At 39.1% G+C, this 26687-nt stretch overlaps 2 protein-coding genes across 3 annotated transcripts in view; one reads left to right on the forward strand and one right to left on the reverse strand.

Annotated features, from left to right (window-relative positions):
* LOC105945278 overlaps nt 1–26687 on the forward strand; it is a 42585-nt gene that overhangs the window by 4630 nt on the left and 11268 nt on the right. For both annotated transcript variants that reach the window (XM_031894326.1, XM_031894327.1), the window contains exons 2-3: nt 1286–1459; nt 26252–26441. The gene's annotated coding sequence lies outside the window, so the exon portion shown is untranslated. The remainder of the gene's footprint in view (nt 1–1285; nt 1460–26251; nt 26442–26687) is intronic.
* Nucleotides 5367–26256, reverse strand: c17orf67 (chromosome 17 open reading frame 67). The gene is given in 4 exon segments (NM_001113068.1): nt 5367–6487; nt 9306–9438; nt 23310–23410; nt 26175–26256. Coding segments are annotated over 3 exon segments (273 nt in total). The 5' UTR covers nt 26230–26256; the 3' UTR covers nt 5367–6487; nt 9306–9321.

Consider the following 26687-nt stretch of genomic DNA (forward strand, 5'->3'; position numbering starts at 1 on the left):
ATGGTGTGTCTCCACCTAGGGTGAGGGCAGACGGCTATAATTCACCCTCCCTGGGAACTTCTCTGATCCACAATCACACACAGAGGGAAGGTTGATGGGTTTATTTTCAGAACACTGTCATTTTTAAGAACATGCATACTGTACATAAAACCATATATCCCAACATTTGAAAAATGCAAAGAGGGACAAAAAGAGATGCAGCGCTACATACAGCAACATTTTTTTACCACACCTATTTTTGCAACCACACACCCTAAATACCACTCCCATTTAACAATATTTGACAGGTTATTTAAAGTTTGAACACCTTTCTGGGGGTTATGGAGTCTTGCTTTATATGTTAGTACAGGTATGGGATCTGTTATCCGGAAACCCATTATCCAGAAAGTTCCGAATTACGGAAAGCCCATCTACCATAGACTCTAATAATTTTTATTTTAAAAATTGATTTCCTTTTTCTCTGTAATAATAAAACAGTACCTTGTACTTGATCCCAACTAAGATATAATGAATCCTTATTGGGGGTAGAACAATCCTATTGGGTTTAAATTATGTTTAAATGTTTTTTAGTAGACTTAAGGTATGAAGATCCAAATTACAGAAAGATCCCTTATCCAAAAACCCCGTGTCCCGATCATTCTGGATAACAGGCCCTATACCTGTACAGTTTTGCAAGAAAAGGTGAAATTGCACTTGGGTATGCGTATGTGAATATATGCTGAACAACTGTAGTATCATCTGTACCTATTACCCAAGAGACTGATGTTACATTCCTGCCAATAAAGAAGTTACCATTTGTTTAAAAAACCAGGGCACCCAATTGAGAGTTACAGTAATGCAACACCTTTCCTCCAACAATTTGTGAGGGTCTATTCCCAGAGAGCAAGAGTCGCATGTTTAATGATTTGTATGGTAAGTTTTGAAGCCCAAAGTAACTCCATTTAACTAACTTTACAATTAAAAACAATTCTGATAATTCCATTTAAATTATACACAGAAAATAGTCCAATGTATGGTGCAATGTTGAAATATAAGTTTGGCATATAGTGCAAATGTTAGTGCAAAATGTTGGCTTTTTCTACAGATGAAGAAAGCAGAACACAGCCATGAATATCCAAACAATGGCTGCATTTTGTTGAAATAATAAATATCAGGCATTAATAGGAAGGCAAAAACTGTTTTATAGGAGATAGCATTGATGTTGGCTGGAAAAGGGAGTTTCTCTGCGGAACTCTCTGAGAGCAGCGTGCATAACAGTAAGGTTTTGTCCTTTTCCCTTTCCTAGCTGTTCTATAAAGTTATGAGAGCGATACTCATCACCCTGTAAAGCCACCTCCCGAGACCAAAGAATCCCAAGGCTTCCGACAGCAGCATTTTAGCAGACAGCCAGCACAGTCCTACAGCCTGAAACTGCGATCTTAGGGTTTGGAAACGTGTTCTTGTGGAGAAAACGGGGACGGTAAGTCTGGAAAAACAAGCTTGTAAATGCCAAATGAATATGATTGGAACATTTGTTTTGCAAGTTACTAGAAGTCAGAGGTTCAGGATGTGAATGGTGCTTGTTTGCCTCCAATGAATCGTCAAACGAGAAGCACTGTTTTGTTGCACTTTATTAAACAATGAATCAAGGACATCTCTCACTTACATGTGTGCGCACAAATGTGACCAAGGAAGACTGTGTTAGGCAGCAGTTTAGTTGCTTTCCTTTAAAAAGGAATTGATTTAACTGATTAAACAAAGTGACTGAGCAGCACTCTGTATTGTCACTCCAACTTGTGGCTTGGGTTATGAACTATATTCTAGAATACTTTGTTATAGATCCTTGTCTGTGGCATTATTCATTTGTGCCTAAAAATAATGTGCTATGCTGAGTAACTGCATTTGAGAAATTATAGTATTAAAATATGTTATAGAACAGTTAATTCTTAGCAACTCTTTAGTTGGTCTTCATTTTTATTGCTCTGTGAGGCCACAATTTTATTGTTATTGTTCCTTATCTTTCTGTTCAGGCCCGCTCCTATATATATTTCAGTTTCAGCAAAGCACTGCCTGGTTGCTAGGGTAATTTGGTCCATAGCAACCAGATAGCCGCTAAAATTACAAACTGGAGAGCTCCTAAACAAGAAGCTAACTAATTTGAAAACCACCAATGATAAAACATTATTATAAGACCAGTTTGGTGTCCTTGGCAAGTATTCACCCATACAAATAATGTTTGATATTGCACTTTATTTAGAATAAAGTCAACTAATATATGTTTTTCTGATTATAATGTCTGAAATCTGCCTATTACTCTAGTCTTGATGATTAGATTTTACCTCTTTAATGAATTAAACCCAATAGGATTGTTTTACCTCTTTTAATTGTTGGTTCTATGCTTATTATTTTAACCCTAGTTATATTCTCTGGCCCCTTGAGAATGATGCTGTTACCCCTAACCAGCAGATTTATTTCAGTTATAGCTACTGTATACCAGTTTGCAAGGTAGTAAGGAATATTTTTAAATAAATCTACCTCATTTACCTCTGTTCTTTCTCAGATTATACTGTTTATGCTGGAAAACTGTGTTATAAACATAAAAAAATAAATAAAATAAAAATGAAGACCTATTGCAAGTTGTCTCAAACTAGCGCCCTCTTCAACATACTAAAAGTGAGTTTTAAGATGAACAATAACTTTAATAAATACAGTTTTGTCTTTTCTTGCTTGAATTTAACAGTAGTTGTCTTTATAGCAAAGGTTTCATAATAGTGAGATAAGAATAGGCGGAGGGTGACTTTTTGTTTGGAGAGGCTAAAGGTGCCAAGCAGGTTTGGGGAGGCTTAGCCTCCCAAAGTCTTATTGAAAATCCACCTGTGTGGGGAGTCTAACAATACTATGCACTTTGGTAGCAATAATATAAACATGAGTTATACATTCAGTGGTAGTGTGTTGGGGGGATCCTTAATTGAGAAGAATTTCTTGGGGATTTCTGTAGATAACAAGTAACAAGTCATTCTGCGACTACTAAAGTTTTATCTTGCATACAAAGGGCATTAACTCATACAACATATTTTTTCCTTTTTATAAGTTCCTGATAAAGCATGCCTCACAATGAATATGCAGTGTAGGTTTGGGCTCCAGTCCTTAAAGGACATGTAAAGGACATTTGCCTACAATGTATATCAGTTGGGCATGTCTCCCCCACCCAAATGGCATCATCTGTACTGCATATATCCCCTACATTTGCCAGCACCATCACATTTTCCTAAAGCAAATAGCAGCTTTCACCTGGTGGCCATTTTTTCTCTGATACATAATCAGATACATTTGAATCTGCAAACAGCATATACACACACACAGACCCTTATTCAGCATACGTTTCATCAAGAATACAGGCTCACACAGGCACAACTGTCTCTGATAAAAGTTCTGCTTTGTTTGAGCTGAGCTCAGGAGAGAAAGGAGAAAAAAACTGAAGCAGACAGCTAGAGCTGAGTTTCTATGGAACCAGCAATTCCTTCTCTTCACTGGCTGCTAGACTGGGGGGCGTGTTTAGTAATTTGAGCTTAGGACAACTGAGCATGCCCACAAGCCAACAGCCAAAGCAAATTCCTGAGGGAGGGGGGTGAGTGGGTTACAGGAGGAGAAGGAAATCTAAGAGATTAAGGGGATGCTGCAGCCTTACTATTAACCTCTGGACAGCCAGTGTGGCAGGTATTGAAAGATTTCAAAGAGGCTGTTCACTGATTACATTTTTGTGTGTGGTGTTTACATGTCCTTTAAGAAGGATATTAATAAACTGAAAAGAAAGCAAAGGCACACAACTAAACTGGTGAAAGGGATGGAGGATTTAAACTGTGAGATTAGACTATCAAGGTTATAAATTTGTAAATTAAGGTTTCCCAATTTCCAAATTGGGAAAATCGTGCAGGTAGTTTTGAACAGGACAGCCAGTGCCGGATTTGTTACCCGGGTGCCCCGAGGTCGCCCCCTCCCCTTGCGCGTGCACGTGTGAACAATTCCCCAATTCTCACATATGGAACAGTGGGGAGATTGCTCCGTATGGAAGCTAAATTTCAACATTTTCGGTGCGGTGAGTGGCATGACCGGGCCTGCAGACAGCCCTACCGAAACACAAAACAGGACAGGTGGCAAGATAATGAGGGAACTATTCTCCTACAATGTGAGTGTATAGATAGGTCTGTTTAAGTGTGTGTGTATGTATATACTGTGTATATATATATATATATATATATATATAATCCCTCTTTTGAAGGGTTTGGAATTGATGGACTTTAGTCTTTTTTTCAACCTTAATTAACTATGTAACTATTTAAAAGTAAAATAAGACTCCCGGATTCCATTGACTGTAATATGAACAGAGCGATGGTGTCACAGGACTATGGTGACCATGCAAATCATCAACATGAATGGTCAGGTTGACTAATTTCACCCTCACTTCTTGAACTCGCATATCACTATCTTTTTGCATGTAAAATTAAAGCCACTTTTTTTTTTGGTGGTGAAAGGTTATACAACATGCCTGCAAACCATGATCCAGCAGTGCACTACGATGTAAGGTGTAACCAAAAGGATTTGCTTTTTGAATACATCATATGAAATCTCAACCTGTCATGGCTTTTTCCACTATCAATACAATGTCAGAATCTACTCATAATCAAGGACTGGTAAAAAGAGCCAGGGTGATTGGTAATGTCATATTTTTAACCAAAGAAACCATGTGTAATCTTAATTCTGGAAAGGCTGTTGAGGGGATGCTGGAAGGTATTGTTCAGCATCTAGAGAAGGGGTGGGCCAATTCATGGTCCCTCAGATTGTCGGGGGGGCCGGACTAAAGTCCTCCCCCCTGCGTCCTCCCGCTCCCTGCTGCATCTTCCTGCTTCCTCCAGCTCCCCCATGCATCCTCCGGCTCCTCCCAGCATCCTGACGCCCCCGCTGCTTCCTCCGGCTCCCCCCTGCGTCCTCCCGCTCCCCCCATGTCCTCCCACTAACTGCTGCTTCCTCTGGCTCTCCCCTGCATCCTCCCACTCATCGTTGCTTCCTCCGGCTCCCCTCTGCATCCTCCGGCTCCCCCCTGCATCCTCCCATCCCCCTTTGTCCTCCTGTTCCCCCCCTGCGTCCTCCTGCTCCCCTCGTGTCCTCCCGCTCCCCGCTACTTCCTCTGGCCCCCCTTCCTCCAGCTCTCCCCTGCATCCTCCCACCCCCCCTGCGTCCTCCCTCTCCCGTTGCATCCTCGCATCAGATCATAGTGGGGGCCGGGTAAATTGTTTTGGGGGGCCGTATTCGGCCCGTGGATCGTAGTTTGAGGATGACTGCAATAAACCCATACCAGACAAAAACATCATCAATAAATCCACACATCACAATCTGCTGTTTTTTATTTTCATATTTTACACATGGCAAAAGAGCAAACATTCAAATGATAGCATTTATTTTAATAACTCAGTATTAGAAATATTTAATATAGATATATATATGATATATAAAAAGATATATATATTTATATGTAAGATTGAATAGCTTGTTAGGCAAGGGACAAACTCTAATGGGAAATTAGATATATCCTTATTATATTACTGAATGGATCTTTTTTTTCCTTTGCACCTGGACATGGACTTTTTTTTTTTTTAGATAAAAATATATTTTTGTGTTTTGTTTTGAATCAATGTGTGAATTTGTGTGCAGAAACCATTGAGGCATTTACTTTTATTATTCTAACTTCATTTGAAAAATAAAAGCTTATTGCTGATTGGTTAAGAGTTACTGCACTGAAATATGCTAGTAATTGGGTAAAAGTGTATGTATTAATGTATATTACTGCAGCTTTTCTACCTGTTATGCACAAATGTATTTGCTTTCTAGATAAAAGAAAGGAGCAGATACCAGCAAGAAAATTCAAGCCAAGGCACTAAGAACATAACACTTAACAAAAGTTGCACAACTATTTTCAAGAATCAAAAAATGTTGCAAAAATTGGAAGCTGATCAGGCATCACAACTTAATATAAAACCCTGGGGTGTAAATGTTACCACTTCTACCAAACACAGGCACAAATAGATCTTTCAGCACTGTGTTCCAAACTGCACTGCTTTAGGAACAGGGGATAAGAAATAAAAAGGGCTGGAGTAATTTTTAGTTTTGGTTATATACTAAGATTTATTCCTACACTGAGAGAAAGCAAGGGGGGGGGGTATAAATCCAAAGAAACCCTTCAAATAGTTTGGGGTCAGTGAAATAATTACTAAGTTTGCTCCAGGTGTAGTTAAACTGTTTATAAATTGTCACAGCAAAGGAGTCAGCCATAAAGTATAGTGAGATCCTATTAGGCTAGTTCCACGCCAGTGTCCAATTGTGATTTGGTGTTAAGTGTTAGAATGTTTAGTCATATGGCTGGTTGATGCTATTCAGGGTAATCTAAGTATGGAGGCAGATTTCGTCTTCATTTATATATTGCATCTCTTATCTTCTTGGTCCAAATCAAGGCCTAGAAAGAAAAATGTTTGTCAGATTATGTTTTGAGTTACATGAGTTAACATGTCCAGAATATTTTGTTCAAGGACATAAAAAGTGAAAAACATAACATTACCCTGAATATACATTACCCAGAATAATATTAGAGGATTTCTATGCTGCCTTATAATCTTTTAGGAAAGCATTTGATTGATAAATTAAAAGATTACAAGGGTGCTGTTATAAGGTGTATCCATAGTATGGATTTTCAGCAGCTATCTGGTTGCTGGGGTCTAATTTACCCTAGCAACCAGGAAGTGGTTTGAATGAGAGACAGGAATAATAATATAATTTTAGCCTCACAGAGCAACTCTTTTTTGGCTGCTGGGGTCAGTGACCCACATTTGAAAGTTGGAACGAATCAGAAAAAGGCAAATTATTCCAAAACTATAAAAAAATAAAAGATGAAGACCACTTGAAAAGTTGATAATAATCAGCCATTCTATGATATCGTAAAAGTTAACTTAAATGTCAACTACCCCTTTAAGGTTCTGTTTTATTCTCATAATATATTATAACCAGTATCTCCTTTATACTTGTATTTTTTAAATCAAATTGTACATGGATGTTTATGTGAACCCAGCCAAGCAATGTCAATAAATCACGACAGCAGATTTTGGAGGATTGCGAAACCACAGTCTCCAGTCTCCTGTTTGGAACTCAGGCTGCTCTTTTTTATCAGGTTTTTTTTTTCCTATCGCTCTGGAAAAAAAATAACTCCTAAATAACAGAGATTAGGAATCAGCATCACTTTCTGAGAATCTCCCATAAATGTGAAGTCTGATTTCCGAAAAAAAAATTGCTTTGTTTATGGGATCATTTGGAAAATGCCTACCCACAGTCCCTTGCAGCCATGTTATGTTTAGCTGTGTGGCCTAAGCACGGGAACCTGCGTGTGGCCTGTCTGCATTACAGAGAGGCCTTATTCCATTGCCCACCTTATGTACAAATTGTCTCCCTCTCCCCAAATGTACCCTTTGAGTTTTATTAGTCTGCTGCTTATACTGTATCTACAGTTAGTATCAGAAAGCTGTAGGAACACAGCAGTATTTAATTAATCTGTCTTGAGTGGCACTTCACAAACCTATAATGATTTTACAGCTGTATTTATTATACCATGGCCCCTAATCAGCCCTGGAACAATACCTTTTTCACCAGCATGTGTGTATTTCGCTGTCATGAATGCTGTGTCACAAGGAGTTGCTAGGCAGGGCTTTGCACTTCTATAATTAAGACACATTCTGACTTGAATGAACCGTATATTTTATATGTATTTTTAACTTGCGTAAGCCTATGTGCACATTGACAGGGTGTGATAGTGGATAAGGGGTTTAAATGTAGTGAAACTGCTTATAAGGAACAATGTGTGCGATAATGAGGGAAACAGAGGGGGAAGTGGATGATAATGATTCAGATTAGGGGAATTTCAGTATCTGTAATGGATCTTCTTAAAGGAACAGTAACATCAAAAAATTAAAGTGTTTTAAAGTAATTAAAATATAATGTGCTGTTGCTCTGCAAAAAACTGGTGTTTTTGCTACAGAAAAGCTACTATATAAATAAGCTGCTGTGTAGCCATGGGGGCAGCCAATCAAGCTGGAAAAAAGGAGAAAAGGCACAGGTTACATAGCAGATAACTAGTAGATAAGCCCCATATAATGGGGGTTTATCTGTTATCTGCTATGTGCCTGTGCCTTTTCTCCTTTGAATGGCTGCCCCTGGGGCTACACAGCAGCTAACGTATATAAACTATAGTAGTCTTTCTGAGGCAAACACACCAGTTGTAGCAATGCAGGGCAACAGTACATTATATTGTAATTACTTTTATACACTTTCATTTTTTGGTGTTACTGTTCCTTTAATGCAAAAGTCTTTATTTCTGCGCAAAAAAGTACGCCATCTTCAAGCACGTCTTACACATTTGCAATGTACAATTAAAATTCTTAATGCATTAAAAGTCTAATGAAAAATATTACATTGCGAAATGTGAATTTCTATTCTTATTTGTGCCCAATTTTTTCTGTTAATGAATTTTATTACATTCCCCCCTAAGGCTTTAAATGCTGGCTCTGGCCAGAATTTCACCAGGACATGCAGGATCTACAGCAATGTGCTTTTTTTCAGTACCAGAAATTCTGCAATTTGTGGCACTTACAAGATTAAAGTATGTGCAGTAGATGCATATAGCAAGTAACAGACTTGTGAAAAGGGGAGATGATGTATTTATGCCAGTTTACTGCAGAAACTGAATATCAACCAGATGTCACTTGTCAATCAGATGTCACTTGTTGACTTTCAGTGGGGAAATTTAAATTGTTGCCATTCAGACACTTTTAAAACCAGGGTCCCCAAACTTTGCACAGTGATATTTACTATGTAACTGTGGTCCAAGGCTAGAAAAAGTGGGGTGAGCCAACAACAGATCAGATTTCATGCAGTGACTTCACGTTTTTCAACCCAACATGAAGTTTGTTCACGAACTTCCCTTTCTATTTATTTTTGTTACTTATCTGTCTATTTAGGCCCTCCTTTATTTATATTCCTGCCTTTCTTTCAAACCACTGCCTGGTTGCACGCTTATGTTGGATCCTAGCAACCAGATAGCTGCCAAAATTGCAAACTGGAGAGATGCTGAACAAATAAGTAGATAATTCAAAAACCGCAAATAATAAAAACTAAAGACCAATTTGTTTTAAAATATCACTCTCTACATAATACTAAAAGTTAATTTAAAGGTAAAAAAAGACCTTTATCATGGAAGCTACCATAAACATTTGAGAGAGAAGACCTACCCTTTTCCAAAGTGAATTAGACAGGGTTGACTATGTTACGATTGCAGTGAGGTTGGCAGTGAGGGTTCCACCAGTGTTCAAAGAACTGCTCCTCGGATCTTTGTTCCAGGCGCTGAAGGTATAGCATATACTCCTGTTGGGAAACACAAGTAACAATTAATCATATCTAGTTAGATATTTCTTGGAAATCATAGAATTGCTTGGCCGCTAATACCAGTGCTTTCCCCAGTAAACACTTGCTTCAGGGGCAAAATATGGAGAACAGCTGGGTCAAATAAAAAAGAGAAAGACGACTAAGACCCAAAGAAAGATAGAGCACAATCTACCTGCAGCAAACCACTGATACAGATGGGTAACTAGCAATGGCTGGGTATGGAGCAAGTTGGCAGCCATCTGTTAAGCCTATTTCCCAGCAGAGATAGGAGCAGCCTTCACTTAAGCTTTGCATCAACTCACTTGGTGTATTCTCTTTAAAAGAATCTGTATATTTATTAAGTGAAACAGGCTCAGCGGATTCAGAAGAACATAATTTTGCATATTCTCCATATGAAAAGTATGATATAAATTGGCACGTGTCTGGGTGACCCAGGGCAAGAATGCCCATGTGGCAGCACAGCCGTTGAGCCGTCCCATGCAGAGTGTACTGGAAGCTGCTTTGGCTGCAAGTGTATTTTGGCAACGTTCTGACAATAAATATTCCCACTGTGTTTTAGCATGGCATGTATAGTTTACTGGGAGCAGTACACAGAAATTATATTATTATTAATATTTAGATCTCCACCAAGAGACCTACAAAAAAGTATCTCTGTTAGCTATGCCACGGGGGAATCTTTGGGACTTACTAGCATTTTGTCACTTCTGCTATTCCCTGAAATATCAGCAATGACCATTGTACTTAATGTGCCCTTTATTTAGCAGAAGGCATTGGCAAGGTTACATTATAAACTGGGTTCTATAGTGGAATGTGGTCTTTGGTTACATTGATCTATTAAGTGAGGTAACAGATTCTCTCACTGGCTGTAGTGGTCCTTTGAGAAGCCTGTTTTGTTCAAAGGCCTAATTTTATGCTCTTGAGCAAAAAAGAACTGATTTAATTTCTTGCCCTGCATCAGTTGTTCTAAACCCAGCAACATCAGGTTTGGCTATTTGTTTATCTGCTTTCCAGTTTAGTATTTCAGTGGCTGGTTTCTGGTTGCTAGGGCCTTATTTTCCCTAGCAACCAGGCACAGGTTTGAGTGACAGACTGGAATAACTACAGGAGGGGCAAGTTATAAAAATTAACTATACCAGTACAATTATAGCCTCACAGAGCAATAGATTTTTGGCTGCCTGTGTCAGTGACCCTCATTTGAAAGAGGTAGAAGAAGGCAAATAACTCAAAAGTTAAAAAAAATACATAACGAAAACCAATTGGAAAGTTGCTAGGCATTGAACATTCTATAACATACTAAATGTTAATGTAAAGGTGAACCGCCCCTTTAAATGCAACACGTAATTTGTATTTCCTTTCTAATGGCCTACAGCTCTGTACAGTTATATAAAAAATGCAGTTTGTCAAATTTCAAAGTTTGAAAACCATTTATCGAATGCACATTGAAGAAGATGATTTGGTGCCATCTTTGGTCGAGGGGACAGAAGTAAGGTTGACATGATCCCAACAAGAGGTGGTATAGCCATTTGCTGTAAGTTGAATAACAGTCTTGCTAACAAAGAGGGTTGCCACCTGGCTGGTATTTTGGGCACTAAAAATGATGCATGATGCCACATGCTATTATGAGGAAAGAAATATAGTAATATAGGAAGACCGGTATTGCAATTCTATCAACAAAACAGCTGTTTTACAAAACATAACAAGAGTTCCCTCCATTTATATGGTGAAATCAGAGAACAGTTGCCTCCCAAGCAAAAGCCATAAAGGAGACATATCCTATAAAAATTAGGAATGTACCAGTGAATTATACTCCTCTAGATATAGAAGGAGCTTAAAAAAGTGGTGTTTCTGACTTATTTATTGAGAAATTCCCCCAAAACCCCATCAGTCCCGCCCACCTGTTCCACTTCCTGTTGGCTGAATTCTCTGGATGTGCAGGGGGGCCGGTGGCTACACTATAAGATAGGAACCAATCAGCAGCTAGGCTGACCTGATAGGGAACTGAAGCCTGTCTTTGCTTGTGTGACTGCAGGGCTGTGATTGGCTCACCCCTTCCTACTGTACTTCTGGCCGGGACCGTTAGGACACACCCACCCTTCATTTCAAACACAGACAGAGAACTGATAGGGTCTATAGGGAGCTCCAATAAAGGGGCCATTTTTACAGATAGGATTAATTTTTAGCACAAAGTGAAACCAGCACCATATGTTATTCATAATTGCCTACAAAATTAGGGTTTTTCCAATTTATCCAATATGTCTTCTTTAAGGAAGTTGTACTTGTATGGTCTTCTCACCCTAAACCTGGAAAGGGCAGAGAAGGACTGACTGCAGAACTTTGTATGGATTATTTATAGGCTGTGAACGTAGGTTGTGAACAGGGGCTACTAACAGCCCAGCAGCAGTTTCCCACTACCAAGATCCCCCCGGCTCCTTACCATACCTCTGTCCTAGTGATCTGTAAATATGGGAGGATTTCCGTACTGCAAAAGGAAGAGCATTATGCTAACCCGCAGTAGTAAGTCAAAGAGACATTTCTGCTGAAGAGCTATTAACCTTCTGTGGGTGGCTAAGACCTCTGGAATAGAAGTGCCTCCTGAGGTTCTGACGGAGTCTCGTGAATACCTACTGCCAAATGGGCACCTGCTGGCTTCCAATAAAAATGCTTTTGTTTTCAGACTCTTGTCTATAGAAAGCCCCTTTCCTTAGCAAGTAACAAGCCCTTCATTTCTATGGGGCTTGACATTAACTTGTAAGTCACGCAGCAGTTGACTCATAGACCCAGAATCTCACACTTCTAATTATCTTTCTCAAAACCTCCTCTTCATGTACTTTGGATCTAATTTCTGACGTGCATGGGCCATTCGCAGCACATTTTGCTCACACCACCCTGGTGAGAATCCGGCTGCCAAGCAAAAGCGGACGTCAACCCCCCGAGAAAGACTGGAGCCCCCCCACCCAGTAATGGCCAAGGAAAAAGATTAGTGGCATTACTCATGTCCAAAAGTCACATTGTATCACGTTACACTTTCACACTAAGGAGGGCTCTGTAATAGTGCATCTCACATACATCATCTCATGGAAAAGGCAACATAATCCAATGAAAGCCTAACACGGTGTCAATAGCACTGAAAAAATGGACAAATTTATAGTATTCTCCCTGCCACCTAAATGAAATGTCAGGACTGTACGCTGCCATTAGCCATGAACAGCTCGCTGTGTATTAACAGTGCTTGGCATTTATTAATCTAATTAGCAATGGTTTTTGACTTGTGATTCCATAATTAGAAGGACTGCATAGCATAAAAACACCAGTTACAAAAAATGGAAGTTAATCACTTGTTTTTACTTTATACAATTTAGTATTAAATACCTGTTGATCTTTATTGATGGTACAAAATAAACATATTAGTGGGGACAGGGGGGGCTCACTTCCTCTATAGCTGTCAGCGAAGTTATGTGTGCTTGCATCTTAATATTAAGCAGCTAGCGCTCATAACATTAGCGTACGGGTATAAGAGGACAGGGAAGGGCGGTGGCTAGGTACCTGTGTGTGCCGGACCCCTCAAGATTTTTTTGCAATGCCTGCCGCTTTCTGGCTAAGCCACTGATTTTTTACTTCTTGCTACCTTTTGGTACTTGTAAAGAATAATCTTATTAAAGGCTTAAAATTGTGCCGTGATATAAACAAGGGCTTTTTAATTTCTGTCATCTGCAAGATCTGTTACTCCGATAGCTAGAATTTCAGCCACCTGTCATGATTTTTATGGTGTACTTTTTAATTTTAAATAACACTGTTTACATAGCAAATAATTCACTCTACCATTTAAAATGTTACTCTTGAACCAACAAATGTATTTTTTAGCTGTAATATTGGTGTGTAGGCAGCTGTGCCTGAGTCTGAGCTTTTAGAAGCAGCCTGCGCTACAGAGGTTTGTTTGCGCATGCGCGCGGGGGGGGGGGCCTCGGGTGCCTGGATTTGAAATCCGGCCCTGACCGTGCCCAAACTCTATATGAGAGGAATAAACCGATGGACACCATACTTCAACTGCTTGATCTGCTTTAACATCAATTGTATTGCTGAAATCCTGTTATACCTCCTCAAGGGTAAGTAACTGATTTGCCCTGCATTACCATCATTTGTCTAGGACAAATAGTTATCTTTTGTTTGCAAGAGCTGCTGGCGTCCACCTGTTTACTTATTGCACTTTTCACATACACGTTGCAGTGGGAGGTGTAGTTGCACAACACCCTCCGTATAGTCACTTCCACTTTGCGAAGGCTCATCCTGAAGATAGAGAGTCACATGTACCCCCTGCTCTATCACTAGCTGGACAATTTGACTAATACAGCCAAATAGGGGTTACATAGTACAGGTATAGGACCCGTTATCCAGAATGCTCGGGACCAAGGGAATTCCAGAAAAGGGGTATTTCCGTAATTTGGATCACCATACCTTAAGTCTACTAAAAAATCAATAAAATATTAATTAAACCCAGTGGGATGGTTTTGCATCTAATAAGGATTATTTATATCTTAGTTGGGATCAATTAAAAGGTACTGTTTTATTACTACAGATAAAAAGCAAATCAGTTTTAAAATTCTATATTATTTGATTAAAATGGAGTCTATGGGAGACAGAAACGAACAAAAGACCTTCCTCGCACACCCTTGACTCTCCAAACCAATTCAGCGCTCGGTACACACTGCTGGGGGGATCGGCACCCTCCCAAAAATTCCAAATAGCGACAAAAGCACTGGCACTCAGAGCTGCAAACAGGAATAGCCCTTTAAAAAATCTTTATTGCGGAGGTGCAATGTTTCTGGGCAAAGTGACCTCTTTAGCAAGTGACCACTTTGCTTGATAAAGGGGTCACTTTGCCCCGAAACGTTGCACTTCCGCAATAAAGATTTTTTAAAGGGCTAGTCCTGTTTTCAGCTCTGAGTGCCAGTGCTTTTGTCGTCTATTGGATACAGGCCTTACGTAATTCAAAGCTTTCTGGATAATGGGTTTCCGCATAAGGGATTCCATACCTGTAGTTGCAGTTACTCTAGCAAGGGCAGTGGCATAAATAGGGTTGCATGGCCCAAGATTTGCATCTAGGCCACCCCCAAACGCCACAAGACCCACCCCACCATGCGTCCACTTGAACCCATGGGGGTATGGGCCCAGAACTCTTATTCAGTGAAGTACAAATTGTGCTTGTGTACTTGCTGCCGGACTCTAAGGCAGCCCCGGAAGTGACAAAACCTCAAGGCAGTTGTTAATTGCAATGCCTTGTTTCTGTAATTATTCAGTTCAGAGAGATGCTTCCTGGGGTTATGTCAAGGCGTAGCACTATCGTCTATCTTTGGGAGGGGACTGGTTAAAGACTGATGAGGATGACCAGCCTGCAATGGTTAACCACAAAGTATACTTGATTTGCTGTATAAAAAAAATTACAGTCTATTCACACCATTACTTGTCCCTTCATTCCAAATTCTTGTTTGTTATTCACCATTCCAGGAGCCTTCTGTATGTGTGTGTGCTGGATGTATGTAGGCAACTCCATGTTTATTTCCCACTCAGCCATCAGCAGAGGATGTTCATATAGAAGTGAGTGTTACCAAAAGGTGGCAGCACCTGTGTAGGTTCCCTTGTACTCCTTCCCTTGGAGTTGTGAAAAACTAATCCAAGTATAAACAGATCATAGGCAAATGTTTTTAACAACTAAGTTAATTTTAATTTAGCTAACCACTGGAATGTGCCTGTGGTCTCCGGTGGGCATTGGTTATACCCATATAGAACGCACATTTTATTGTAATATTAGTACTATAAGAAGATGGTTTCAACATCAGTTTCATATTATTATATGAAATTTGTTCACAAACTTAGAATTAATTTTACATATTAATCAGCAGTGACCTCTGGTGGCCATCAGTGTATACTGCAGTTCAACACTGTGTCACTCTATCACATTGCAGCTCCTGTGCACATCTTTACTCTTTATTATATTAATTGGCCTGTAATGGTAATGAAATGAATGACAATGTATTGTATAATGGAAAACATTATCATTATATTAATGGCCCCCAAAACTATCTGACTAAGCAATCTTCTTTAACTTATTGAATATAGTTTATAGTTACAGCACTTATATAGGGGAGTATTTTAAGGTGGAAACTAGCGGGGCAGTAACTGTAAGTGGAACACAGTGTATTACATTTCAGCAGAGCAGTACTTGGATAATATTTTCAGCCTGAAACCGGTTGAACATATGAAATACTCAGTGATTCCTGTGTGTAATGAGTCAAGCCTGGTCTGCATTGAAGTAAGTCTATAGAAAATCAAAATTATAATAGTCTTATAGAAGGTTGCCATATACAGGTACGGGACCTGTTATCCAGAATGCTGGGGACCTGGAGTTTTCCAGATTAAGGGGTATTTCCATAGTTTGGATCTCCATACCTTAAGTCTGCTAAAAATCATTTAAATATTAAATAAACCCAATAGGAATGTTTTGCTTCCAGTAAGGATTAATTATATCAGTTGTGATCAAGTAAAAGTCACTGTTTTATTATTAAAGAGAAAAAGGAAATAGTTTTTAAATATTTGAATTATTTGATTAAAATGAAGACGGGCTTCCCTTAATTTGGAGCTTTCTGGATAACAGGTTTCCGGATAGCGGATCCCATATCTGTAATTATGGCAAAACAGCTGTTTATTTTTCCACTAAACACAATTGTGCAGGAACAGCCTTTGCAGTTTGTACAAGGATATACCATAAAACTGTGTCAGCACACCAGTTTCACTGTACTAAGCACAGTTCTGCAGAAACAGCGCCTATTATGGGCACAGGCTATACAGGGAGATATTAATGAACTATACCAACATAGCTATTCCTCTACAGTCCCCAGATTTGCTTGTAGTCTATACAGGGAGATATCATAAAACTATACCAGCATTTGTATTCCCTGTAGTAAGCAATGTACAGGTATGGGATCAGTTATCTGGAAATCCATTATCCAGAAAGCTCTGAATTACGGAAAGCCCGTCTCCCATAGATTTCATTTTAATAAAATAATTCTGACTTTTAAAATGTATTTCCCTTTTCTCTGTAATAATAAAACAGTACCTTGTACTTGATCCCAACTAAGATATAATTACCCCTTATTGGGGGCAGAACAGTCCTATTGGGTTTATTTAATGGTTAAATGATTCCCTTTTCTCTGTAATAATAAAACAGTACCTGTACTTGATCCCAACTAAGATATAATTACCCCTTATTGGGGGCAGAACAGCCCTATTGGGTTTATTTAATGGTTAAATGATTCCCTTTTCTCTGTAATAATAAAACAGTACCTGTACTTGATCCCAACTAAGATATAATTACCCCTTATTGGGGGCAGAACAGCCCTATTGGGTTTATTTAATGGTTAAATGATTCCCTTTTCTCTGTAATAATAAAACAGTACCTGTACTTGATCCCAACTAAGATATAATTACCCCTTATTGGGGGCAGAACAGCCCTATTGGGTTTATTTAATGGTTAAATGATTCCCTTTTCTCTGTAATAATAAAACAGTACCTTGTACTTGATCCTAACTAAGATATAATAAATCCTTATTGGAGGCAAAACAGTCCTATTGTGTTTGTTTAATATTTTATTGTTTTTTAGTAGACTTGAGGTGAGGAGATCCAAATTACGGAAAGACCCCTTTTCCGGAATACCCTTGGTCCTGAGCATTCTGGATAACAGGTCCTATACCTGTACAACCATATTGGCTCCTCTGACTCCCTACTCATGCTATTGTAATATACACAGCTGTTCTGACTCCCTGCTTAGGGAAAGATGCACCCTGCACAAACCCAGAATTCTACGTCTCTTCTTATAAGGAACAAACATAATGCACTGTATGCAGGCTGTTATAGCTCTATAGCAGTGCATTCTGGGATGGCCAACATGGGATTCTGGGTAGGTCGGAGAAGGCCAAATGTCAAAATAGTGAATCTGTTGAAGTACTTTGCATCTTTTGTTAATGCGCTCCTATTATTAGTTCCCTTTTACATAATTGATATAATTGGTTGTCTGGATAAATGAACTAACATCTCCTTTTGGCTCAGTATTTAGGTGTTGGCCCTTTCCTCGTTTTTAGCTTTAGGCAGAGTTTTATGATTTGGCCATCTGATGCAAAACAGTCCCTTTGAAAGTTCATGGTCCAACACCAGTTCTACATGCCTTCCAAATCATCCCCTCCAGCAAGGATCTGATCCAGTCAACGTATTGCTGTAATAGCTGAGCGCAACAAGCGACACTCCCAGAGAGTATGTTAAACTTTTATAAGACTCCGTATTATAGCTCCGTTATTCCGCCAAATCTTTTTTATGAGCTTTCAATATCCTGCTGAAGTGTAAAAACATGGGTTTTTTACAAAATGACCATTATCTGCAGCATTGTGGCTGCCAGCTCCGTGTAGAATGGACCAATCTGGCAGCAGCTGTTCCAAATGCCTGTATTTGTAAGGAGCTTGCAATCAAAATAAGGACTGTGGCCAAAGGAACAAGGGAACAAGCCTAAGCTACTTCCTAGAATTAAAAAAGCTCAGTAATATATATACAATTTTTTTTTAATTTGTATTATTTAAAGGGTAACTAAAGTCTGAAATAAATAATAAACCTGTGCATCTGCAACACATTCACACATGCATGGGGAAAAATGAATAGGGAAGCAAAGTAGGTGAAGTATCTAGTAGAAATATCTCTAAAGCAACTGGACTTTTCTGAGTTTTTTCTTGAAAACGTTTCACCACTCATCCGAGTGGCTCTGAACTGAAGAAGCCACTCGGATGAGTGGTGAAACGTTTTCAAGAAAAAACTCAGAAAAGTCCAGTTGCTTTAGACATATTTCTACTAGACACTGTATATCATGACCTGGATGAATGAGAAACTTCATAGACAAAGTAGGTGAACTGTAAAATACAGGTTCCAATACAGGTGAATAATTGAAAAGGTGGGGGGTGGACATTAAAACAATGGGTGTGCCATTTCTGGGAGCTGCTTTTGCTCGAGCCTTCTTCAGTCAGTCTATCAGTCTGGTCCACGTGAGGCAACACTAATGGAAAGCAGTACTACTGCTCTCACTGCTATCTTGTAAGTAGAACAATTTGAATAAGACATCTCCTATGTCAAACTTGCAGAAACCAATATAACATATATAATAAATAATTATTACATACTTATAACAACAAAACTTTTTACATATTTTAAAGTTATTTTAAAGGTGAACTTCAAGCACATCTATACTCAATATTGTATAAGGTGGCAAGCTGGGAAATACTGTGCTGCTAGATATTTGATATGTGTTGCAGTGTTGTAATTATATGCAAAGGCATCAAAATGTAATTTGCGTCTGATTCTTTAGATGCAAGTGGACTGATTAGGAGGTGGTGGCAGCTCCAGGGGGCATGGGGGACTGAATGGGACTAAGTGCAACTATGTAAAGAAATATGAAACTTTTTGATGCAAGTACCTTTAATGAATGGGACTGTTTGCACAACTGACTGCAGCAAACTTGAGTGTCTGAAACTACACTAATCAGTCATGAATGACCCCTTCTGAGTATGTATAATTATTAGATATGTCCATATTGAAACAAAAACGTTGTTGCTGTAACGAGCAACAATGCAGCTTCCACCACTTGCAATAATACTTCCAAATATTCCGAAAATACATTTCCTGCACATGTCACGGTTATGCACTTATATATTAATGTATATTTACTAAAATGGGGTATATTTGTTCTGTTTACACAAATCTCATTGTCCTCTGAGAACCAGCTGGACATGTATATGAAACCAATGCAGTTGCTACATGCACCTAAATGTTATGTCCTTCCAGCTGTAGATTAATATATTTGGGTTTAATGGAGAAGGAAATGTAAAATAATCAGGGGGCTGCCAAGTTGTTAGTCCTTATTGGTTCTAGTCACTTGCCTGTTACCCCGGCTTGTGCCCCCTCTTCTTCAGAAAATGCACCAACCCAGGGGGATGCTAACATCTCCCTCCAGGTGTCAGTTTGGGCCTGAGCATGCACAGTACAGAATTTGTCAGAAATTTCTGTAGTGCACATGTACCCTTCAGAGGGAGCACACCTGGGAGAGAAGGCAGATGCTCTACAAGCTGTACTTTGGGCTGGTGCTTCTTTTAAAGAATAAGAACAAGAGGAGCACCTAACAGGGGTAACATCTAAGCTGCTAGCATTACTGGGACACTGCTGGTGATTTAAACTTTCCTTCTCCTTTACAGGGAGAGATCTAAATCACACTGACTAAGGTTCTGTAATATGGCAGTAATACTTTTTTATACATGCATCCAGCCAGCAGGTGGTGTTTATAAAAGTATATTACAGTATACAGATGCATTCAGCCAGCAAGTGAAGCGCTATATTACAGCATATACATGCATCCTGCCAGCAGGTGGAGCCCTACATTACAGCATATACATGCAATTTTCCAGCAGGTGGAGCACTATAAAAGTATATTTTAGTATGCAGATTCATCCTGCCAGCAGGTGGAGTGCTAGATTACAGCATTTACATGCATGCTGCCAGCAGGTAGAGTGCTATAAAGAATATTACAGTGTACAGGTGCATACTGCCAGTTGGTGGCGCACTATATTACAACATATACATGTATTCCGCCAGCAGGTGGAGCGCTATAAAAGTATATTACAGTTTATAGCTGTATCCTCCCAGCAGGTGGAGCTCTATAAAAGTATATTATGGTGTTTAGATTATCCTCCCAGCAGATATAAAAGTAAATAACAGTGTACAGATGTATCCTCCCAGCATGTGGAGTGCTATATAAAAGAGGTCTAGTTCAGCATACTGTATATTTGCATTCTGCCAGTAGATGGCACTCTACAGTGTTGTAAATGCTAAGTTTAGCGTAGTTAACATTTTCTTGACTGTCTGTAATGCCTGGTAGCATTGCCAGGTTATAGCTGTATATATATTCATGTTATCTTTGTTCTAGTATCCCCAGTTGAAAAGCCAGTAGGAGTCAGGGAAGGAAGGGAGGGATCTATAGGGTATTACAAATTTACTGTCTAATTAGTAATTCGGGCCCTGCCCTAGCTGGTGATTTATCGGATAAGCTGGTCAAATAGCAGCCAGGTCATGGTGCGTAAGTTAGGGGGTAGGTGCCTTTCACCCCTCACCAACACATCTCTGATTAACAAGTGAAGCAGCAGCTCCGAAACAGAGTGCAGAGACCCATGTACCTAAATAGCAGAATACGGTATGCAAAATCCAGATTGCATTTTCATTAATGATTAATGATGTATTTACACGAAGAATATATATCTAAGGGTAAAACAGTATAGAAAAAGGGATATGCTTTGTTGCACATTGTTTTAGATTTAGAGAGAATATAACTACTAATCTACAACACTAAGCTCTAACGGGACTAGCACTAAACAGGAAAAATGATTCCTTTTTGCAGTTGCAAGATTTAGTGGTATGCTGTCAGGGGATTCTGGGATCTGTAGTTCCACATCAGTTTGCCTGCTGCAGGTTTTGGGAGCTGCCAATGTATCCTTTGGCCCCAGCTAGCTTTCATGCTGGCATAATGATAAGCTTGTGGAGCTAGAACATAACAAGCCGACTGAGGCAGTACAGGCTCTCAGGAGTCAGATGGAAATACTTTAAGGCATCAGTGAGAAATCATCAGCAAAATAAAGTGCTCTGTGCTGGCAACACTTCTCCCTGTGCTGTCACAGCAGCTATTTGATGGTATATAAAAGGGGCCTAGTGCTAATCCATGGCCTGGTGTATAGGCAAAGCTTTCCCATAACTTTATATCATCTGAGACACTCCGTGTGATATTCCAGTTGCTGTTTTTTAGCCCTCACATTTAGCCTGCTGTACAGAAAGCGATAAGGGCAATATACATCAATTACAAAATATGCAGCCTTTTCATTATTTTTAATGTAATAATATGGTTTGCAAATATTACCTAAGCCTAGCCCCCTGTTCTCCTGCTGATCTGGCTGACTACTTTGAGACTCCAAAAAAATGTAAAAGTAGTTGACTGTCCTTAGCCTGCCTCCAACCTGCAATCTAGTAATACCACAATTCCCTGCACACGCGATTTCAATAATCACAGTGCAATGCATTGTGGGTTATGTAGTTCCTGCATGCTGTATGTAAGCTGTAGAGAAGTTGTTTCAATTTGTAAAATCAAAGTTTTAGTCCCTCCTCTCCTGCCAGGATTTCAAATGATGCAGAAAGAGAAGACCTGTTTTGCAGCTGGATTTTAGCATATAAAATGGTATTTGTTCATACTTTTTGGAGGAACAGATTACGATGATAGGAATTTTAGTTCAGAATCTGAGTTCCCCTTTAAATATTCTTCCATTCCTTGCTTCCCCTATACCTCTGTAAGGTACATTACCCCCAGTTCTCCTTTCAGCTTCCACCATACCGCTATGCACCAGCAGTTGATGTATGCAGCTCCAGCATATAGTACATTGACCAGCTCTAGTAAAGAGCTACAAATGAGGCCTTAAATGCCAATTAAAGGAGATGGAAAGAATATGCGGCCCCCTTTTAGGTTAGAGGAAGAGATCTTTCACAGTGAGGGCAGTGAGGTTGGGGAATGCCCTTCCTAGTGATGTTGTGATGGCAGATTCTGTTAATGCGTTTAAAGGACATGTAAACCCGCCACAAAAAAATAAAGCTGTGAACACCCTTTTTGAAATCTTTAAACACCTGCCACTCTGGTTGTTTAAAGGTTAATAGTAAGGCTGCAGCATCCCCTTAATCACTCAGGATTCCTTCTCCTCCTCCTCCAAGCACTCCTCCCCCTCCCTTGGCAAATTACTTTGGCTGTTGGCTACTGGGCATGCTCACTTGTCAGCTCAGCCTACTAGGGGTGGTGTCTAACATTTTGGCACCCCCCAGTTCTTAGCAAGTTTTCAACTGGTTTTCATGTTTAATTTATTATAGTTTTTGCATTATTTGCCATCTTCTTCTGACAAAAAAAATTAAAAGCATTTACAGGGTTCAGTTAGATTTAGCAATCAATTAGATTTATTAAAATAGTGCCTGGAAGTTTCTGTCCCCCAAAGGGACCTTCTTCAGGAGCATGTAGTCATAGCTCTGTATAGGTGTGTGTGTTTATACGATGTTCCCTCCAATTCATTTATGCCTATGTGCTCAAAAAAATAAAATTATATTGTGCGCACATTTTAAACTCGTGCGTGCATTTTTAAAAACTATGTGCACAGGCCAGAATAAATACAAAATTTTGTGTGCGCCCCCATTTGATGTGTGCACTGGCCTAGAAATGTGTGTGTGCCCGCACAAGCACACAGCTTATAGGGATCGTTGTTAGTATATCTATGCTCACATATATGCACCCCATTGGGAGGGGTTGTATTTGATTGACTATTGCTTCTGCTTTAGATCCTGCTTCGCCCTAATGTAAATTTTTGGGGCAAAATATATTATTATTTTTAATAGGAGTCTATAATTGCTATTAATTCTTAACTGAACTTGTTTGGCTGCTTGCTTGCCACTGATATACACTGGTAGTACTGTGTATAGTACCCCTCATCAAACCTAAATCAATGGGTACCCCCAACACTGGATAATCCATTTGATATCATAGAGGGTGACATTCTGAGACAGTTTTCTGTTTTGACCATTGTTACTGTATATAAAAAGCAGTGGCAATCAATGTTGTATTTACCCATCTGATAGCAACCTCAGACTTTGTTCCATGCCAAAATTATAGATATATATGACAGGGTTTGTCAAAACCAGATAAAATAATTGTTTTTTGATGTTGTACTGTACAATACAGTGAAACTTACTCTCATCGGCTCATCGCGATGTCCAGCTTTTCTTTCTCTATCCGATCGCTTGGCTCTTAAGACCTGTTTGGCTTGCTTCTCAGGTAGAATTGGGGAGGCATCTGCAGTGAACAAATGACATTCCAGATTCAGAGTTCAGGTAGGGATCCCTTATCCGGAAACCCGTTATCCAGAAAGTTGTGAATTACGGAAAGGCCATCTCCCATTGACTCCATTATAAGCAAATCATTCTAATTTTTAAAAATGATTTTCTTTTTCTCTGTAATAATAAAACAGTACCTTGTACTTGATCCCAACTAAGATATAATTAATCCTTATTGGAGGCAAAACAAGCCTATTGGGTTTATTCAATATTTAAATGATTTTTAGCAGACTTTATGGTATGGAGATCCAAATTACGGAAAGATCCCTTATCTGGAAAACCCCAGGTCATGAGCATTCTGGATAACAGGTCCCATACCTGTACTGAGTATATTGCTTCTGTGACAAAGGTACTACTCACTGATAAATGATATAATGAATAAAGCAGCATAGGAATGCTTTATAACAGAAGCCTGCCGTCATTGACGTTTATCCCCCTGTAGTAAAATATGATGATGTGTGCCTTTGCCATCATACTTTTATGGTCGTGGGACTTCTTGATGACTTATAATATCCTTATTTACTATATGTATATATATCCACCAAGACCTCACCACTTAAAAGAAATGTGGTTATGAATCTCTGATTTGCATTTGGCGCTTGTATTCTCTATGGATGCCACAGCACTATCTGTATAGAGAAGAATGGAAATACTGTGCCAAAGCACTTAAGGGCACAAAAGTGCCTATACAGCTTTCAAGGTACAGCCCTACAGAAGATGGTAAGGACAAGCTGCCTAGTGCTGCTTTGAGCTCCATGTCTGTAGAAGATTTCCTGGCCTGTGCCCGGCAGAAATCCCTAGCCTGCATGTCTCAATGATATGTAATTAAGGATGCAGGTAGAGGGCACAAACTGGCCTCTTTAGATTACAATATGTAAAATAATGTAAGTGCTACTTAAATATAGAAAGCTCTGTCATTTGCAATATTGTTCTTATCAGGACACTGTTATTCTGCAGAATGCCAAGTAAAACCCTATACATGCAGATCCTGTGAGTAATTTAATCATAATGCACTTGGGGGTATATTTATTATGCTGTGTAAAAAGTGGAGTAAAACATCACTGGTGATGTTGAGCATAGCAGCCAATCAGATGCTTTGCTTTGGTTTTCTAACTGTTGAAATCTAATTGCTGATTGGTTGTCCTGGGCAACAACGCCGGTAATGGTTCACTCCACTTTTTACACAGCATGATAAATATACGCCCACAGTTACTGTATGATGCTGTTTGGTTCATAAACTACTTTGGAACATAAGGAAAGGCTTGTTAAAGGATTAGCACCTACCACAGCACCAGATCAGGGGAAAGACTAATTAAAATCTTGGATTCCCCACTTTTATGCACCTACTATTGTGATTATACTTGAAATAATGACTTACAGGGCCCAGATAACCAATTTAATGAGCTTTAATTACATACCTATTGGCTATGGGCCCTCAGGCTCACCAGACACCGTTGGGGCAATGTAATAAACAAACATTTGCTTCCAATAAACATGTCAGCTATTTGAAAACTAACATCTAATTGGTGGCTATGGGTAAGTGAACCTGGGCAAACTTTGCCTTTTAGTACTGCTTGTGTTGGCTAATTTGAACTGCATAGGGGCCAGCTATTATCAGTACTCTGGCGCTAGTTTATTTTTAAATTGCCTTTAATGAGCTTGTCGATCTGCATTTTCAAGGCAATTTTCATTTGAAAAATAGGAAGTTAAAGCTTCCCTTTAAGCTTAGAGACATTCTAAAGAACTACAACTACTATATAACTTTAAGTTAAAAATTCATGCAAGGCACGAAATAGTCTCTCCGAAGTGAAAGGATTCATCTTCCTGTGCAAAGAAGTGCAGTCTGTTCTTATGAATAGACAAAGTCTCCTTTCAGAGCAAGCGCATCCTCTGGGGACAGCACATTCCACAGAATGAGTGGAATTTTCAACCTGTTTAGTTAGCATATGGGTGTCATTAACAAACTAGTTCTGTCTGCAGTTCTTCTCTACAGAATATGGAGCAGACCGATCAAAGTTTTCCATAAAATTTGTCAGTGGTTGTACTGAAGTTGCTTTCAGGATGTAGATATTTCTCTGCTAAGAATATTGCCCACATTATTGCATAACGTCGGTGCTCAATTTGGACAAATAGATTTACAACTGCATTATGGCAACATTCAGGCTTTGACTGCAATCAGAAGCACAGTATATGATTAGTATGTACTGGTAATTCTATAGAGCGGAATCCAAGAATTAGTTAAAGAGGTATAACATTTGGAACGTAAGTTTAGTTTGTTTTAGTTTGTTTTTTTTTTCAGATGTAAACATATTCTACATTAATAATCAGCGGCATAATACTGTTTCTTTTTCAATTTTTAAATGTGGGTGCATATGCACATAGAGAAAATGAAAAAATAGGTAGAGTATGGGAAGCAAAAAAAGGCTGTGTGTGTGTCCACATATATATACTGTATATATATATATATATGTCTGTATCTATCTTGGTCTATGTCCATCTATACCTATCTATCTGTATTCATCTAGCTAAATATTTGTGTATATGTCTTATCTATATCTATGTATGTATCTATCTATCATCTATCTATCAATCTTTTTCAGTTTCTGTGCAGTACATAATTATTCTTAAGTTATCTATGCCCATTTGGTGATTAAAAAAAATATACTGATTGAAAAGACATTTACAGTTTCAAGCAATAGCTGCAAATTTCTTTGCACACTTACCAGTAAAAATAGCCAAAGCCACCATAAGAATCAAGGCCACCACCAACGTCTTCATTTTGGATTGTGCTTTCTCTCAGGCGCTGGAGAAATGAGTAACACACACTAGGAGGGAGACCTTAAGGAACCTACGTCAGCTCAAACTGTTCATGCCTCTAAGTTTCCTTAGCTGTTTGGACATACAGTGGGATGGAAGAATCCAGGAACTCTGGTGCAAACCCAATCCGGGAGTAGATTTAAGTTTGATACATGAATAACACTGCACAATAGGTAATATGTTTATCAGATATATTAAATGACAAGCTTTCAGAATGACTATTTATTTTTCATGGCACGTCAAAAAGTTAAAAACTTAGAATTATCTATCTGGAGACCCATGTATTGCCAAAAATGATTATACCCACTAATAGTTACCTATTCCTACTTACAAAATCAGTAAAGTATGCAATTCTTATTGTGTTACTGGCCACTGCCTTAGCTCAGTAGTTCCCATTGTACGGTACAGGTATGGGACCC

The sequence above is a fragment of the Xenopus tropicalis genome, chromosome 10, assembly GCF_000004195.4.
Source record: "Xenopus tropicalis strain Nigerian chromosome 10, UCB_Xtro_10.0, whole genome shotgun sequence".
Lineage (NCBI taxonomy): Eukaryota > Metazoa > Chordata > Amphibia > Anura > Pipidae > Xenopus > Xenopus tropicalis.